Below are 20,006 nucleotides of genomic sequence, written 5' to 3' on the forward strand. Positions count from 1 at the left end.
CAGCCCCTCAAGATAAAACACAGTTTACTATGCTTCTGTTAAGAATGAACACAGTAATCAGTAGCGATCATTCATTGTGTTCATTCAGGAAAGGAAGGCGCTGGCAAATGTGACATACTTACCACACCCCTTCTGTGACCCATATACTGGACCCTTCCCCAACTCTCCCTCCTAAAGGATCCACTGAATACTATGTTTCAGTTGTGAATGAACACAGTGAGTGGATGGTACAAATCACTCATTGTGTTCATTCAGGAAAGGAAGGCCTAGCAAATGTGACATGCTTATCACACCCTTCTGTGACACATATACTGGACCCTTCCTACACTCTCCATCCTAAATGGTCCACTGATTACTATGCTTCAGTTGTGAATGAACACAGCGAGTGGATGGTACTGATCACTCATTGTGTTCATTCAGAAAAGGAATGGGCTAGCAAATGTGACATGCCTACCACATCCTTCTGTGACACATATACTGGACCCTTCCCACACTGTCCATCCTAAAGGATCCACTAATTACTAGGCTTCAGTTGTGAATGAACACAGCGAGTGATTGGTACTGATCACTCATTGTTTATTCAGGAAAGAAAGGGGCTGGTAAATGTAAGATGCTTACCACACCCTTCTGTGACACATGTACTGGACCCTTCCCCCACTCTCCATCCTAAAAGATCCACAGATTACTATGCTTCAGTTGTGAATGAACACAGCGAGTGCTCAGTAGCGATCATTCAGGAACGGAAGAGGCTGGGAAATGTGACATGCTTACCACACCTCTCCGTGACCCATATACTGGACCCTTCCCCCAACTCTCCATCCTAAAGGATCAATTGATTACTATGCCTCATTTGTGAATGAACACAGCGAGTGATTGGTACTGATCACTTGTGTGCATTCAGGAAAGGAAGCGCTTGGTACATATAACATGCTTTCCACGCCCTTCTGCTACTCTCCAACCTGAAGGATCCTTTAGTGTTCTTGCAACTACCGGAGGGAAGGAGGAGGAGGGAAGCTCATGCCCAATCGGAGAGCATGCGTGCGCATTCATGTCTGACAACACTGCAATATTTTTTTTTTTTTTTTGCGCATAATTGCCGTAGTGCAGGGATAGCTAAACTTTTTTCAAAGAGGGCCAGATTGGATGAAGTGAACATGGTGGAGGGCCGAACATTTTCCAAACATTCTTTGAGCCATTACAATTAAATGCAAATAAATGATTTTATGCCAAATTAATTGCAAACGACATACTTTTCATTTCATAACATTAAGATCAGCTGACAGCTGAGTTTTCACAATGTATTGAAAATAAATTTAAAAAAAAACTTACCTGCACTAATGTGAAGGGTGGAAAAGGTAGGAGGAGCTGAAGTCTCTGCTGGGCAGCCGGGAGGGGAAGAGAAACACACTTCACGCTGGAAGCCCGGCCCTGACGTCACCGCCCTCTGTCGCTCCCAGCGCTGAGCAATCACGCATGCGCACTGCTCTCAAGCAGATGACTGTCTGCCATAGAAGGGAGGGCCACATTACACAGAGCAGGGAGGGCCGTATTAAACCGACCCCCAGGCCGTAAATGGCCCACGGGCCGGACTTTAGACATGCCTGCAGTAGTGAAAACCGTACTCCGGGTGGGGGCTGGGTACCGGAGCGGACGCAGGTCGTGTCGGCTGCAGGCAAAGCTGTGAGAGGGGAACTACAGGGGCGGAGACACCGGAGGAAAAACAGGCGTGGCCGAGAGCTGACTGTGGGCAAAGCCGCTGATCTGACATAGCAATCAGAACCGTAGGAGCTCCGCCCCCTGTCCAGTTTCAGCTTTCTGACTGGCTGGAGAGGATGAATAATAAGTAGCCATGTGCGCAGAGCCCCGCCCAGCTACTGAACGGCTCGTTGAGGGGCGGGGTTAGGTGATTACCGTCATCATGGGCGGAGTGTCAGATCATCTGGAATATGTTTTACATTTTCACACGGAGAGGACACCGACCCTGATCCCGGCAGAGGCGGCGGTGTGAGGGGGAGACACGAAGCCATTGGCTGCCCCAGCGGAGGAGGACTCTGGTAGTCACATATTGCATCGCCATTCATGCGGCTGCCGTATACATGGAATGCGGTCATCCCTCCCTGACCGACCACCCGGGGATAACAGCGCCTGCGCCGCCTACAGGGATCAATACCGAGATATTGTCTGCTTCCTGCAGTAATCCAGTGTCGGTAGAGATGTCGGTGATGATCGGGCGATGTGTGACAGGTAATGTCTGGGCTGTCCTCCGTATACACGGAGATCGGTATATAGGAACGGACGGGATCCGTATACAGCGATGTGATGTCCGATCCCGGCACTGTAATATGTAATACGGAGCTCGGTGGTCATGTACTGTGATTTCTGTTGTCACACCTGATGGAATGAGAGTCGGATGAGATATTTCTCGGAATCTCCTCCATACAGAATGACATTTGTTAGGTTTCTGTTCTTGTCTTCCAGTAGTACACTCAGTATTCCCTGACACCCTGGGGAATGAAGTGTCATGACAGGTGTCAGCTCTGTGTGCTGTACAGTATAAAGTATTGGGTCATTGCCATGTGTTAGAAATGACACCAATCACATTGTACTGAGGAGCTCGGGGGGCGGTAAGATGTAATGAGGAGCTCGGCGGGCGGTAAGATGTGACGAGGAGCTCGGTGGTCGGTAAGATGTCATGTGTGGCTCGGTGGTCAGTAACAGGGCTGTTTTTAATGTTGATTGGGCCCTGGGCAAACAGTAGACAGCAATTGGTTGCTAGAGGTTACTGTACATTGCTATTGCGCACTGAGTGGTTGCTATAGATTTCTGCTTACCATTAATGATCACTGATTGGTTGCTAGAAGTTACAGCACATCATCACTGCTGATTGGTTGCTAGAGACTACGGCAGATCTGTACTGTTCACTGACTGGTTGCTAGAGGTTACTGCACAACTGCAAGACGGCACATTAATACACATAGTACAAGAGATGGTAAGAAACTTCAGACACAGTACAGGAGACGACCAGAGACTGCGGACACGGTACAGGAGACGACCAGAGACTGCGGACAGTACAGGAGACGACCAGAGACTACGGACACGGTACAGGAGACGACCAGAGACTGCGGACACGGTACAGGAGACGACCGGAGACTGCGGACACGGTACAGGAGACGACCGGAGACTGCGGACACGGTACAGGAGACGACCGGAGACTGCGGACACGGTACAGGAGACGACCGGAGACTGCGGACACGGTACAGGAGACGACCGGAGACTGCGGACACGGTACAGGAGACGACCGGAGACTGCGGACACCGGTACAGGAGACGACCGGAGACTGCGGACACGGTACAGGGGACGGCCGGAGACTGCGGACACGGTACAGGGGACGGCCGGAGACTGCGGACACGGTACAGGGGACGACCGGAGACTGCGGACACGGTACAGGAGACGACCGGAGACTGCGGACACGGTACAGGAGACGACCGGAGACTGCGGACACGGTACAGCAGACGACCGGAGACTGCGGACACGGTACAGGAGACGACCGGAGACTGCGGACACGGTACAGGGGACGACCGGAGACTGCGGACACGGTACAGGAGACGGCCGGAGACTGCGGACACGGTACAGGGGACGGCCGGAGACTGCGGACACGGTACAGGGGACGGCCGGAGACTGCGGACACGGTACAGGGGACGGCCGGAGACTGCGGACACGGTACAGGGGACGGCCGGAGACTGCGGACACGGTACAGGAGACGACCGGAGACTGCGGACACGGTACAGGAGACGACCGGAGACTGCGGACACGGTACAGGAGACGACCGGAGACTGCGGACACGGTACAGGGGACGACCGGAGACTGCGGACACGGTACAGGGGACGACCGGAGACTGCGGACACGGTACAGGGGACGACCGGAGACTGCGGACACGGTACAGGAGACGACCGGAGACTGCGGACACGGTACAGGAGACGACCGGAGACTGCGGACACGGTACAGGGGACGACCGGAGACTGCGGACACGGTACAGGGGACGACCGGAGACTGCGGACACGGTACAGGGGACGGTCGGAGACTTCGGACACGGTACAGGGGACGACCGGAGACTGCGGACACGGTACAGGGGACGACCGGAGACTGCGGACACGGTACAGGGGACGACCGGAGACTGCGGACACGGTACAGGGGACGGTCGGAGACTTCGGACACGGTACAGAAGACGGTCTGAGTTCTTCCAGCAATGCACAGATGTAGTTTGTGAGGATCGGCTCCGGGTTGGTATAACTGTCCACAGGCAGTCTACGAGGGGGGGGGACATAGCTGGCCAGCCGTGCTCAGCATCCTCTCTGAGGTCCGGGGGCGGGGCTTCCAGGGGGGGGGGCTCCCACTCACATTGCAGCTTCTACTACAGCAGCTCCCTCCCGAGCATTGAATCTGAAGAACAGAGAACAGAGGTATACCGCTCAGGGAAACAATCCGGATCAATCCAAGACGGGTGCCGGCTCTGCCTCCCCACCACACACCATGCAATAGGAAGAAGGGTCAGCCGCACTCCGCAGGACTGACATTTCTTGGTCCATAGAACACACAGGACACCGGGACATGAATCCAGGACTTGTAACGCGTTTCACACCATCTCGTGCTTCACATAGAGAACATCAGGAATGCTGCCTGATATAGGCGTCAGGTGAGAGAACTCCAATAATAATCATCACTCCTGAGTCCTGAGGATACGCCGACTGATACATTGTAACAAGACATAGAACCATTGTATCAGAAAGAATAATGTCAACAAACAAGAGGAAGGAAAAAGAAAAACAGAGAAAGAATGAAAACTAAAACTTGGGAGTGAAAATTAAAGTAGAAATACACAAAGAGTTCAATAAGAAGGAGTGAATATCCCACAGAAAGCACAAATATATATACACACGTGGTAGTCGTGCCGTATGTGGTTGTCGTGCCCGTATGTGGTTGTCGTGCCGTATGTGGTTGTCGTGCCGTATGTGGTTGTCATGTCTGTATGTGGTTGCTGTGCCCGTATGTGGTTGTCCTGCCCGTATGTGGTTGTCCAGCCGTATGTGGTTGTCGTGCCCGTATGTGGTTGTCCAGCCGTATGTGGTTGTCGTGCCCGTATGTGGTTGTCCAGCCGTATGTGGTTGTCGTGCCCGTATGTGGTTGTCGTGCCGTATGTGGTTGTCGTGCCGTATGTGGTTGTCATGCCGTATGTGGTCGTGCCCGTATGTGGTTGTCATGCCGTATGTGGTCGTGCCCGTATGTGGTTGTCGTGCCGTATGTGGTCGTCGTGCCGTATGTGGTCATGCCCATATGTGGTTGTCGTGCCGTATGTGGTTGTCGTGCCGTATGTGGTTGTCGTGCCCATATTTGTGCTTTCTGTGGGATATTCACTCCTTCTTATTGAACTCTTTGTGTATTTTTACTTTAATTTTCATTCCCAATTTTTAATTTTCATTCATTTTCTCCATTTTTCCCTCCTTTTGTTTGTTGATCTTATTCTTTTTTTTTTTTTTTTTCATCCAATGGTTTTATGTCTCGTCACGTGACTTGTTACAGGGACTTGGTACTATTTTTTCCTCTTCTCTACTGACCGCCATGTTTAATGGGCGGGATCAGATGAGCTTCCTGGCCCCGCCCCGTCCCTCTGTCGGATTGCAGCGATGTCTCCAGTGAACTCTGTGCGCTCTGCGATGCCATCATCGGGGCCCCAATTCGCGGGTAGCGCGGGCTGCTTTGGACCCCACAACAAATTCTGGGTCCGGGGTAGCTGAACGGTTTCCCGGCATGTGGGCGTGTCTCGTAACTCCTCCTTTATGTCTTGGGGGTGTGTTCTATGACGTGATTGGTTGCCCGTGTACTCTACGTCACAGAATAGGTGTGTGCAGGGAAGGAGTGGTGGTTGTATGTCAGACAAGACTGCTGACAGACGGTCCCACAGAGCCCGGTGCGGGAAGGATGGAGACGATGATCGGTATGTACTGAGAGCGGATGGGGCCGCCGACAAGGGGGTATCTCCGGTCCTCCTGTAGGGGCCCCGGGCCCTTCTCTGTGACAGGGGGGCGGGCCCGCAGCTTATCACCCATCAGTAATACGGCTTTCTCTCAGCCGGAGCCCCTTGTATTGCCGCTCGGTACACCCCCTATACACACCGGGGGGCGGGGGGGGGCTTCTGTACTGTATGAGGGACAGCCGAACCGAAAGGTACCAGATTCATGAAACTAGGAGGGGGCGGGGCATACCTTTGTAGCCCCGCCCACCGCGTCATCTGGATCAATGGCAGCACGAGCTGCCCGTGTTGGTGACTACGAGGCACACCATGCAATAGGAAGAAGGGTCAGCCGCACTCCGCAGGACTGATATTTCTTGGTCCATAGAACACACAGGACACCGGGACATGAATCCAGGACTTGTAACGCGTTTCACACCATCTCGTGCTTCACATAGAGAACATCAGGAATGCTGCCTGATATAGGCGTCAGGTGAGAGAACTCCAATAATAATCATCCCTCCTGAGTCCTGAGGATACGCCGACTGATACATTGTAACAAGACATAGAACCATTGTATCAGAAAGAAGAAGATCAACAAACAAGAGGAAGGTAAAACAGAGAGAGAATGAAAACTAAAACTTGGGAATGAAAATTAAAGTAGAAATACACAAAGAGTTCAATAAGAAGGAGTGAATATCCCACAGAAAGCACAAATACATATCCACACGTGGTAGTCGTGCCGTATGTGGTTGTCGTGCCGTATGTGGCTGTCGTGCCGTATGTGGTTGTCGTGCCCGTATGTGGCTGTCGTGCCGTATGTGGTTGTCGTGCCCGTATGTATTTGTACTTTCTGTGGGATATTCACTCCTTCTTATTGAACTCTTTTTGTATTTCTACTTTAATTTTCATTCCCAAGTTTTAGTTCATTCGTTTTCTCTTTTTTTTCCCTTTTTCCTTTTTTTGGTTTGTTGATCTTATTCTTTTTACAATGGTTTTATGTCTTGTCACGTGACTTGTTACAGGGTTTTTCAGTATCATTTTTGCCTCCTCTCGCGACCAACCAGGCTTAATGGTCAGAGGCGCTTCCTGGCCCCTCCCCTCCCCTCTGTCGGAATGCAGCGATGTCTCCAGTGTACCCTGTGCGCTCTGCGGTGCCATCATCGGGGCCCCAATTCGCGGGTAGCGCAGCTGCTTTGGGCCCCACAACAAAGTCTGGGTCCGGGGCAGCTGCCCGTTTCTCCGGCATGTGGGCGTGCCTCGTAACTCCTCGTGTATTTCTTGGGGCGTGTTTTAAGACGTGATTGGTTAGTGGTGTATATATATGTGACGTAGGGTATACCACCAACCAATCACCGTCTCGTGACACTCAAAACAGGAAGGCGTGTTGGTATTAGTAGATGGGACAGTGCGGACGGCCCCACAGAGCCCTGTGCGGGAAGGATGGAGATGATCGGTATGTACTGAGAGCGGATGGGGGGCGGGGTCTGTACACTGAGCCAGTGTCTCCTCATGTAGGTATGTCCCCCTGAAGCAACTGGGCATGTCACCGGGGTATCTCCGGTCCTCCTGTAGGGGCCCCGGGCCCTTCCCTGTGACAGGGGGGCGGCCCGCAGCTTATCACCCATCAGTAATACGGCTTTCTCTCAGCCGGAGCCCCTTGTATTGCCGTTCGGTACACCCCGTATACACACCGGGGGGGGAGGGGCTTCTGTATTGTATGGGGGACGGCCGAACCTTTTCTGAATTATGGAACTAGCTGGGGCGGGGCACACATCTAGCTACGCCCACAATCTCTTTCCCCTGTAGGTGACAGTACAGCGTTCTCTATGGAGGGGAGGAGCGCCGTGTACTGAGAGGGGGGAGAACTCTGCAGGGGGGGGGGGGGGTAATTGCAGGGCTGTAGCTGCATTTTTACTGCTCACTGTATTGGTGTCACTGGGGATGTCAGTGACACAAAGTCAGTCCCATTTCCCCCCCCCCCCCCCCCCCCAGTGTCAGAATGCCCACCGCAGTCCTGCTGTAAATCGCTGATCGCCACCATTGCTAGTAAAAATAATCCCCGTATCTATCCCGCCATTTGTAAACGCTACAACCTTCACATAAACCAATTACAGTCATTTACACACATTGGGATTTTTTTCAGCAAACACACCGAGCAGAATACATTTTGGCTGCAATTTATGATGAAATTTGATTTTTTTTTTTCACTTTTTTTTTTTTTTTTACTGGACATGTTTTATAGAAAAAAAATCAAAAATATTGGACAGACCGCAGGGCACGGCGTGGGGGACACAGCCAGGCACACTACATGGGACACAGCAGGTCACACTACGGGGGACACAGCCGGGCACACTACATGGGACACAGCCGGGCACACTACATGGGACACACCGCAGGACATGGCGTGGGGGACACAACAGGTCACACTACATGGGACACAACAGGTCACACTACATGGGACAGACCGCAGGGCACAGCCGGGCACACTACATGGGACAGACCGCAGGACACGGCGTGGGGGACACAACAGGGCACACTACATGGGACAGACCGCAGGGCACAGCGTGGGGGACACAGCCGGGCACACTACATGGGACAGACCGCAGGGCACGGCGTGGGGGACACACTACATGGGACAGACCACAGGGCACAGCGTGGGGGACACAGCCGGGCACACTACATGGGACAGACCGCAGGGCACGGCGTGGGGGACACACTACATGGGACAGACCACAGGGCACAGCGTGGGGGACACAGCCGGGCACACTACATGGGACAGACCACAGGGCACGGTGTGGGGGACACAACAGGTCACACTACATGGGACAGACCACAGGGCACGGCGTGGGGGACACAACAGGTCACACTACATGGGACAGACCACAGGGCACAGCCGGGCACACTACATGGGACAGACCGCAGGACACAGGAAGGGTGGACACAGCCGGGCACACTACATGGGACAGACCGCAGGACACGGCATGGGGGATACAGCCGGGCACACTACATGGGACAGACCGCAGGGCACAGCTGGGCACACTACATGGGACAGACCGCAGGGCACGGCGTGGGGGACCGCCAGACTGGAATGACAGATCTGCCTCTCAGCAGGGAGGTCCTCACGCCAACCGATGACATCACGTGTTCACCCCGCCCCTTGCAGCTCACTGTCTCTCCGGCTCCCGCTCCCAGCCTGTACATGAGGATCCCAGCAAGCTCCTGTCTGCCCTCAAGGTAGGATGTGATCTTACAGGGGCACTCTGATGGGCACAACATAGAATGTGCCCCATAGTGCAAAATGTGCCCATCAGAGTGCCCCTTAATATAAACGTGCCCATCAGAGTGATGGGCACGTTTATATTAAGGGGCAGAGTGCCCCTTAACCACTAGCCCACCGGACACTTCTACCCCTTCCTGCCTACAGGGCGCTTCTACCCCCTTCCTGCCTACCGGGCACTTCTACCCCCTTCCTGCCTACAGGGCACTTCTACCCCCTTCCCGCCTACCGGGCACTTCTACCCCCTTCCCGCCTACCGGGCACTTCTACCCCCTTCCCGCCTACAGGACACTTCTACCCCCTTCCCGCCTACAGGACACTTCTACCCCCTTCCCGCCTACAGGGCACTTCTACCCCCTTCCCGCCTACCGGGCACTTCTACCCTCTTCCCGCCTACCGGGCACTTCTACCCTCTTCCCGCCTACCGGGCACTTCTACCCTCTTCCCGCCTACCGGGCACTTCTACCCTCTTCCCGCCTACCGGGCACTTCTACCCTCTTCCCGCCTACCGGGCACTTCTACCCTCTTCCTGCCTACCGGGCACTTCTACCCTCTTCCCGCCTACCGGGCACTTCTACCCCCTTCCAGCCTACCGGGCACTTCTACCCCCTTCCCGCCTACAGGACACTTCTACCCCCTTCCCGCCTACAGGACACTTCTACCCCCTTCCCGCCTACCGGACACTTCTACCCCCTTCCCGCCTACCGGACACTTCTACCCCCTTCCCGCCTACAGGACACTTCTACCCCCTTCCCGCCTACAGGACACTTCTACCCCCTTCCCGCCTACAGGACACTTCTACCCCCTTCCCGCCTACAGGACACTTCTACCCCCTTCCCGCCTACCGGGCACTTCTACCCTCTTCCCGCCTACCGGGCGCTTCTACCCCCTTCCCGCCTACCGGGCGCTTCTACCCCCTTCCCGCCTACCGGGCGCTTCTACCCCCTTCCCGCCTACCGGGCGCTTCTACCCCCTTCCCGCCTACCGGGCGCTTCTACCCCCTTCCCGCCTACCGGGCGCTTCTACCCCCTTCCCGCCTACCGGGCGCTTCTACCCCCTTCCTGTCCAGGCCAATTTCCAGCTTTTAGCGCTATCACACTTTGAATGACAATTGCGCGGTCATGCAACACTGCACCCATATGAATTTTTCCACCAAAGTAGCACTGGAACCTTTTTCCAAAATCCCATCACAGAGTCACATTGATGGGAAGGGGCACCCTGGGAAATAATGTGATTTCCATGGTCATGTGACTTTGTGTGACTCAAGTCGCATCAGAAATCGCAGCCGTGTGAACCTGACGTTCTGCTAGTGTGCAATGCTGGTCCTAAAATGCACCAAAAATGAAAAATCCCTTCATTGTTGTAAATACGACCCCCAAACCTGTGCCCCTGTTATTGCCGGTCACCCCATCCCTCCTCCCGGCCTGGATGAAGATGCTGAATCTGTGTTGGTGGGTCGGTGTAGGTCAGGGTTGTAGACCAGATCTGACAACGTCTGAGTACGGTAGGTGGATGCCAATGAGTGACTGTGAAGGACGGACTCCTCTAGCAGGTAAAAGGGGTCCTTGTGGTCCCCATCTCTGCGATTTTAGCCCCTCCGGTTATATTCCAGAAGCTGGGACGGTGTCATCCACCATGGCTGATGCTTGAAGCGCGGTCAGCTGGGACTGCGCAAATCCAGACAAGCTCAGTTTGGTCAGTCTTTGGACATTTCTATCGTGGAACGGCATTCACCATCCCAGTGGAAATGTCTGGAGGCTGGTCTCTTAAAGGGAGAGTCCATAGGAAGTAGCTACTAAAGGACAGAGGTGGATGAGCAGAGACCAACCTAAAAAGTGTGTGACCTGTTTTAACCCCTTCCCTACCGGGCACTTTTACCCCCCTTCCTGCCCAGGCCAATTTTCAGCTTTGTGTTGTCACACATTGAATGACAATTGTGCGGTCATGCAACATTGTATCCATATGACATTTTCATCATTTTTTTTCACACAAATAGAGCTTTCTTTTGGTGATATTTAATTGTCGCTGGTGGTTTGATTTTTTTTGCACTATAAATGAAAAAACAGAAACAAAGAAACTTTTTTTTTTTTTTTTCCAAATTTTTTTGCTAAGAGGTAATTTTTTTTTCTCCTTCACTGTTGTTCGTTAATGAGGCTTCACTGATGGGCACTGAGGTGGCACAGGCAGCACTGAGATGGCACAGATAGGCAGCACTGAGATGGCACGGATAGGCAGCACTGATGGGCACTGAGGTGGCACGGATAGGCAGAACTTATGGGCACTGAGGTGACACGGATAGGCGGCACTGCTGGGCATTGATGAGGCACTGATGGGTGGTGCTGACGGATGGGCACAACTGCTGGGCAGCACTGACGGGACACAGGTGAGCACTGCTGGGTGGCACTGATGATCGGTGCCGATCTGCTCTGTGACAATTGCCGGGTATCAGCAGTACTTTCATCTCGCTGTGACAGTGTAAGGAAAGTGCTCCCGATAACCGGCAACTGTATATACTCGGTGATCTGCTCTGTCATTGGACACCATTGATCACGTGCTAGAAGTCCGCTGTGATTGGTCTTTTACCCCATCACGTGATCAGCTGTGCCTGTAGGAGTTCGCTGGGGGCGCATGGGAGGGCGCATTGTTTTTTTGGAATTCTATTGCCCGGTTGGATTCACAAGGAGTGAAGATCTGCTTGGAGGGACCTAGCATGGACTGGTTGCAGCATGAAGGACATTTACCAACAAGCGCATGTGACCTCTGCTATTATATAGGTCTAGTGATGAGGTGAGCAGGGAGAGCGCCCACAAGGGGAGCATTTCTTGTTTGAAGCGGGGGCCAGGCACTCTATTAGGACATTTCATTGGGACTGGATCACTATTTTACAGATTCTAGTTGTGGACGTATGTTTGTTTTTTATGGTTTCTTATGTTCTTTGAGGAGTTGGCGCACCACATGTTAAATGTAATATTCCAGAACAACATTTACAAACAGACCTCTAGTGATCTATTTTTCTCCTTTTAGTTCTGTATATCCTCAGCTGCCCATTGCTGACATGGGGGGCGGTGTACATACAGAGCGGGTCGGAGATCAGTGCATGTAATATGAAGTGTCCTCAGCCTCGAGGTGTCGTGGAGCTGTACAGACAATGTGGAGGGAAAGCAGAACCTTTACTTGAGATGTACTGTGGTGATCCTCGCACCATCAACAATGACAAGGCCAGACTTCACCTGGACAGGGAGAGCGGCTGCTGGAAGCTGACCCAGACTGGAAGGAGAGACTCCTGTGTGTATATTATAGAATTTCACGGCAGCTCAATAATACAACTCTTCTCTACAGACATCCGTGTTCTGGGTAAGAGACCATATAATGAATTGTGCTCTATGGGGAATGATGTATATTGTGAATGTAGGTATGTGGGGGAGGAGCTACAGATCATATGAGGTAATGATAAGTCTGTGTACAAGAGCTAGCACTCTATTCCCTGTATCTGGGCTCTGTGTTGGTGACTGTCCTCCTGTTCACTTCAGATCCGGTTCTCATCTCCAACATCACCAGTAATGGCAGCCGGCTGGGTGAGGACATGGCGGTGAGCGTCCAGTTCTCTGGAGAAGAGAGCGCTGTGACCTGGGAGGTGGACGGGGAGCCCCTCCCTGAAAGATACCGGCTGATAGATGACAATAGGACGCTGATTATCCCCAGTGTGCAGAGAGACGACGCCGACAGGAGATTCCGGGTCAGGATCACCAACCCGGTCAGTGAGGAGATCCAGGAATACCGGCCGATCAATGATACAATGTTCATCAGAATGCCGGAAGCAGAAGGTATTGGTGACTATGGGGGAGGGGTCATGTTATAATGTATTGGGGGGGTCAGCTTGTCTTCTCTGACCTGGGGGGTCATAGTGGGAGGGTGACGCAGGATAGCAACATGGTGTCATGTTGTCTCTGCTCTCCTGATGGAGGATTATACAGGTGAGATGTCACATGACTGTCAGTACAATGTAGTATATTTATCATTTGTGTATCTCAGTCTAGGTTACATTGTAGTTACAGATGCTGAATCGTCTAGAAGGCTCGTTGTTGGTCTTGGTGTCGGTCTTGGTGGTGTTGTCCCAGTAATATTGGTAGCAGTGATGGCCTATATCATATATCAGGTGAGTGATATTCCCTCTCTCTATATTACACTGACTGTAGTAAGGGGTCTATTTAACTGGTTCCCACCTGGCCGTCAGTCTATCCTTTCCCCACTGCACCCCCCACACATCTGACAACAGATGCAAAGTTACTAGTGATCGAGTGTCTGGGTGCGGCATGACCTGCTGCCTGTTCTGTCTCCTTATGGTGGACCCTAATAATGAATGATGTCATGTTTGAGAGATTCCTGAAGTAGCCCCATCCTAGTCGGGATCTGGGAGGCGTATGGCCGGGATCTGGGAGGCGTATGGCCGGGATCTGGGAGGCGTATGGCCGGGATCTGGGAGGCGTATGGCCGGGATCTGGGAGGCGTATGGCCGGGATCTGGGAGGCGTATGGCCGGGATCTGGGAGGCGTATGGCCGGTCGCTTGGAGGCGTATGGCCGGGATCTGGGAGGCGTATGGCCGGGATCTGGGAGGCGTATAGTCAGGCTAAGCATAGCTGCATTTCTCTGATCACCAGAGAGGCTGTCAGGTAAATTCAGTGCGGTATTCTGCTTAATAGACTGTTGTGATGGATTAGTCAGGTCTGCTCATGCTGCTCTGGTGCTGGAATTTGCCTGAGTTCTGCCCACCTTCAGGAAGCTATAAGAACCTTCTAGAACATGGGTAGGGGCAAATGAACAGCATGAATATGGATACAGCCCTGGCCAGTTGCAGGGGAGGGTGGCCCCATTGCATGCTGGGAGTGGTATTTATGTTCTGTGAGCACATGAGTTCAGTATCTTTCCTTGGACAGAATTACACCAACCCAGACTAAAGGCAGGCTGCCTCACCTGGCACTTGCCATGCAGCCTCAGGTGGGTCGATCTGAGGGCCTGAAGTTAGAGTGACCCTGGTTCTTCAGTAAGCTGACTGAGCTGAGCTGTCTGCCACAGTTCTGTCTGGCATCACTGGAGGGTTTTGCTTGGAAGACTGGAAGGAGTCGACTATTCTGTCCTTTGGGCCTTGTGGGTACTGACATTGAGGAATTTGCGAACTCCATGTGCTTGCTATACTCCCCCAACCCCCCCCCCCCCCCCCCCCTTCTGCTTGATAGCGTGGGTCTGAAAAGGAAAGGGAACACTGGCTAGTGTTCTGAAGAGCTTGTCCAATTGTTGCTGTTGCAAAGGACTTTGCTCAGCTACATTACCTTTTGGGCTGCTGTAACTGGCTTATACCGGAGGAGCTCAGCCCTGTAACCACTACTACTGCTGAAGGAACTTGGCTCACTCCTGGAACTACTTATGTCTACACTTTAAAGAGAAGTCTATCTACTTTCAGTCAGGACTTCAATACTGATCAACCAGGAGATCAGCTACATGTCCTCAGTGTGAATAGTTCTAACTTTGGAGTATCCTACTACAATTATTTTAGATCTGGGGACCAGGATGGGGAAAACACCAAAATCACACCTCCCCTAGACTGGTCATTGAAGGCAAGGAGTGGAAGTGTGTGTATTTGGCTGAAGAAATGCACTGCGCCTGGCTGCGGGGCAAAGTACGAGGAAACCGGGGCAATACACAAGCGGCCATTGCGAGGGCAGCACTACACTTCCCGCAGTGTACCGCTGTCTAGTCCCCTAGTGTACCGCTGTCTAGTCCCCTAGTGTACCGCTGTCTAGTCCCGCAGCGTACCGCTGTCTAGTCCCGCAGCGTACCGCTGTCTAGTCCCGCAGCGTACCGCTGTCTAGTCCCGCAGCGTACCGCTGTCTAGTCCCGCAGCGTACCGCTGTCTAGTCCCGCAGCGTCCCGCAGCGTACCGCTGTCTAGTCCCGCAGCGTACCGCTGTCTAGTCCCGCAGCGTACCGCTGTCTAGTCCCGCAGCGTACCGCTGTCTAGTCCCGCAGCGTACCGCTGTCTAGTCCCGCAGCGTACCGCTGTCTAGTCCCGCAGCGTACCGCTGTCTAGTCCCGCAGCGTACCGCTGTCTAGTCCCGCAGCGTACCGCTGTCTAGTCCCGCAGCGTACCGCTGTCTAGTCCCCCAGCGTACCGCTGTCTAGTCCCATAAATATGGCGACTGTTAGCAAGGATCACACAATGTACTTACAACATGCAAAGGGGCTACAGGGAGAAGGTATCATGCCATACATACCTCCCAACTGTCTGAGATGGGAACGAGGGACACCTATTGGCAAAAGTATGTAGGCATAGGAAAGCCCCCCCCCCCCCCCCATGCTACTATTCCTTTATATTGGCTTTGGAAATATCCAAGTGCAGCAATTTAGAATTTGGATGAAGGGTTTAGCACTGTAAAATACTTTTTGTTAAATAGTGCATTTCATATACAACTATATAGATCAGGACAAATGAGGAGGACAGAGGGACTTTGTTCCAAATGGGGGACAGTCCTTCGAAATCAGGGACAGTTGGGAGCTATGTACATGGGTATACAATGTTACATCTATGGGGCCTTTAAATGTATTTGGAGGGTGACCGTATAATCGTGTCTGACGTGTGCTTCTTTAGCCCTTTGTACATGAAAATACTCCTGATAGGGACAATGGGTGTATGAGTAAAGGATGAGTATTATGAAGTCAAATCATACAATTGTATTAAGATGATCATGGATGGTGAGGGCCTCCTAAATGTCTTGGAGAGCCACCAACTTGGCTGAAAACGTCCCGATAGTCATGATAGTGACATGACCGGGGACAGTCAGTGAATGGATGAGTGTCATTGCTATAAATCCTGTGTGATCTGTGATGATGTTCTGTGCTGTCACCTGACCTGTCATCCCGGGTTTTATATTCTCAGAGACGTTCCAAGAGGAGAAAGAAGAAGGCGGTGATCCCAGAAATGGTTCCTCTAAATAGCGTGGGGAATGGAGCTGTGGCCGCTGTGGGGAATGGAGCTGTGGCCGCTGTGGGGAATGGAGCTGTGGCCGCTGTGGGGAATGGAGCTGTGGCCGCTGTGGGCAGTGGAGCTGTGGCCGCTGTGGGGAATGGAGCTGTGGACAATGGAGGCATGGCCACTATGGAGAACCTGTAGCCAACCTGGTACTGGAAAAAAATGAAGATTATGTAGAGCAGGGGTCCTCAAACTATAGCCAGATCAGGCCCCCCAAAGTTATTTACCTAGCCTGCCAGGCCGGCCAAAATTAAATTAAAAAAAAATGGCGCCGGCAAATAGCTAGGCAGCTCACTGGGTCCTCAGCCATGAGGACCCAGCGAGCCGCAGCCTGGTGAAGTATCACCTCGTGACTTCAGGCTGATTTCTCTGCTGCCAGAGGAGCAACAGGAGCGGAGGAGGAGGAGGGCTCCCCAGGTACAGAGCATTTTATATATTGTATTTTTCTTTTCCTGTTTTTTGCACTACAACTGAGATATGTGCGCTGTGCACCGGGATTTGTTCATAGTTTTTTCCAACTACAGTCCAGCCCCCCAACAGTGTGTAGGTCAGTGAACTGGCCCCCTGTTTGACTAGTTTGAGGACCCCTGATGTAGAGTGTACAGAGTGAAGATGGGAGATACTTTAAGTTGTTTTTAATGAATACGGATCTCCAGGCAAACGCTGGAACATGCTATTGTACTGGAACTAAATAAGTGAAATGTCTCATCAGCCAAACGTGTATAATTCTGCTCAGCCAGTCTTGTGAGACTTCCCAGCAGGACACCATAGTCAAGTCGGTGACCTCGGTTTTTATTCAACTGCCCCCTTCTCAGCTCACTGATTGGACAATGAAGGAGAATCACGCACTGATGAGGTCACCCCTGCACCCCCCCCCCCATGCTCCCAGTGTTACATTGACAGCAATGTGGGAAATATTTGATTGCTCCATATTGGTGCTCCAACCTTCTGTGCATAGAACCACATGGACTATTCCGGCTTTATGAAGGACATTTTTATAGAGTCCTTCCATTTTCCACATTATGGGTTACAGAAACCGAGAACAGATATGAAATTGAACAAAGTGACCGTAGTCCTCAGTTGGACCTTGGCCTATAATCGGCTTGTTAGCGGCACATTGACTGAAAATTGCCAACCAAGCTTCAGAATACAGAAATATACACGGCTCAAAAAAATGAAAGTTACACTTTTTAATCAGTCTGGCATCAAGTCAATGACATTCCCGGGATATTGATCTGGTCAGGGAAGTAGCAGAGGGGGTTGTTAATCAGTTTCAGCTGCTTTTTGTGTTAATGGAATAAACAACAGGTGCACTAGATGGGCAACAATGAGATGACCCCCAAAACAGGAATGGTTTTACAGGTGGAGGCCACTAATACTTTTTTCCCTACTCATCTTTTCTATTTGTCACTAGTTTTGCCTTTGGTTGGGGTCAGTGTCACTACTGGTAGCCTGAGGCTATACCTGGACCCTACAGAGGTTGCACAGGCAGTCCAACTCCTCCAGGATGGCACATCAATACATACCATTGCCAGGTTTGCTGTGTCTCCCAACACTGTCTCCTGGAATCTCCTCCATGCTCTTGAGACTGACAGTTACTCTAGGAGAGCTGGACAGGGCCGTAGAAGGTCCTTAACCCATCAGCAGGACCGGTATCTGCTCCTTTGTGCAAGGAGGAACAGGATGAGCCCTGCCAGAGCCCTACAAAATGACCTCCAGCAGGCCACTGGTGTGAATGTCTCTGACCAATCAGAAACAGACTTCATGAGGGTGGTCTGAGGGCCTGACGTCCTCTAGTGGGCCCTGTGCTCACTGCCCGGCACCATAGAGCTGGATTGGCATTTGCCATTGAACACCAGAATTGTCAGGTCCACCACTGGCACCCTGTGCTTTTCACAGATGAGAGCAGGTTCCCCCTGAGCACATGGGACAGACGTGAAAGGGTCTGGAGAAGCCGTGGAGAATGTTCTGCTGCCTGTAACATGGTTCAGCATGACCATTTTGGTGGTGGGTCAGTGATGGTCTGGAGAGGCCTATCCATGGAGGGACACACAGACCTCTACAGGCTAGACAATGGCCCCCTGACTGCCATTAGGTATCGGGATGAAATCCTTGGACCCATTGTCAGACCCTATGCTGGTGCAGTGGGTCCTGGGTTCCTCCTGGTGCAGTGGGTCCTGGGTTCCTCCTGGTGTACAATGCCCGGCCTCATGTGGGAGAGTATGAAGGCAGTTCCTGGAGGATGAAGGAATTGATACCATTGAATGGCCCCCACGCTCTCCTGACCTAAATCCAATAGAACCCCTCTGGGATGTCATGTTTCGGTCCATCCGACGCCATCAGATTGTACCTCAGACTGTCCAGGAGCTCAGTGATGCTCTGGTCCAGATCTGGGAGGAAATCCCCCAGGACACCATCCGTGGTCTCATTAGGAGCCTCCCCCGACGTTGTCAGGCATGCATACAAGCACGTGGGGGCCACACAGACTACTGAGGACCATTCTGAGTTGCTGCAATGACATTTCAGCAAAATGGACTCGCCTGCTGCATCATTCCTTTACTTTGATTTTTGGGGTGTCTTTGAATCCAGTCCTCTGTAGGCAGATAACATTCATTTCCATCCAACGATGGGCCATCCTTACGTTCCTCACCCATCCCCCATCCATGTCAGTATAGAGATCCAGCAGGAGATTCCTCCCCATTGAGATCTGATGGGTTTTCAGGGTGTTGAACCACTTTACATCCACGCTATATCCGAAAGATGGCTACAATGCGGTTGTCCAGTTCTAGGAAGGCGTTGTATAACTTCCTCCCAGAACGTGCCCCCCCCCCCCCCCTTGTGCTGTCAGTGATCACCTGTGTCCTATGGACACAGCTAATCACATGACAAGATAAAAGGCCAATCACAGCAGCCTTTTACCATGGGATCATCTGTATCCAATGACACGGCTGATCACAAAGTAAATACAGTTGCCGGAGATCAGCAGCACTTTCCTCACACTGTCACAGCGAGGAAAGTACTGCCGATAACCGGCCAATGTCACAGAGGACATCCGCACTGATCATCAGTGCCCAATAATGCCGCCCATCAGTGCTCTGGACTGAGACATATACACACTATAGGGGGATGTGCTTTGTTCATATTTCATGTCTGAGGTTTACAACCACTTTAGGCTTCTGGGCCAGAACAGCAGCGAAGTTTTACCGATGAATGTTTTACCGATGAATGTTAAAAACCCTGCGAGGGTAACCCTGGTGTGTTTGGGGGATTTTATTAAAAATAGGCAAGAAAAGCCGGTGAAAGGTTTTATATGTAATGTTACATTTTAATATATTTTTGAGAATAAAGTAATCTTGTTCTGAGTTCTTGTTGTGTTTCCAGGATTACTGATCAGTCATAACCGACGATGAATATTAGGAGGTACACTGCATCGGCCTGACTTCAGTCAGAGGGTCTGTACATGACTAGAGCCGGGGCTGCAGGAGTACAGTCATTAACCCCTTCATGCCTGAGGGTAAAACAAATATAAATGCCTAAGCACAATTTTGCAACGTTGACATGTGTTAGTAAAACCGTCCGTATCATCACAACTACGTCGTACATCCGGGTGGATTATACCGCGTTTTTTTCCAGGACAAATTGGGCTTTCATTTGGTGGTAAATGGTAATGGATATCTCCTGATTTTTTTTTTTTT

General features: G+C 51.9%; 1 protein-coding gene across 1 annotated transcript in view; it reads left to right on the forward strand.

The window, feature by feature from the left end:
• The window catches only part of LOC149428948 (uncharacterized), a gene marked incomplete at its 5' end in the record, with an annotated part of 35,288 nt that extends 15,615 nt beyond the window's left edge, over positions 1-19,673 (forward strand). The window contains 5 exons of the mRNA XM_089666905.1: positions 1,995-2,244; positions 12,312-12,641; positions 12,818-13,111; positions 13,337-13,443; positions 16,219-19,673. Of these exons, the coding sequence (XP_089523031.1) occupies positions 1,995-2,244; positions 12,312-12,641; positions 12,818-13,111; positions 13,337-13,443; positions 16,219-16,452 (1,215 nt within the window). The remainder of the gene's footprint in view (positions 1-1,994; positions 2,245-12,311; positions 12,642-12,817; positions 13,112-13,336; positions 13,444-16,218) is intronic.
• Between the last annotated feature and the right edge of the window lie 333 nt (positions 19,674-20,006).

The sequence above is a fragment of the Staurois parvus genome, unplaced genomic scaffold (genome assembly GCF_062004578.1).
Source record: "Staurois parvus isolate SC_StPar_1 unplaced genomic scaffold, SC_StPar_1.0 ptg002899l, whole genome shotgun sequence".
Lineage (NCBI taxonomy): Eukaryota > Metazoa > Chordata > Amphibia > Anura > Ranidae > Staurois > Staurois parvus.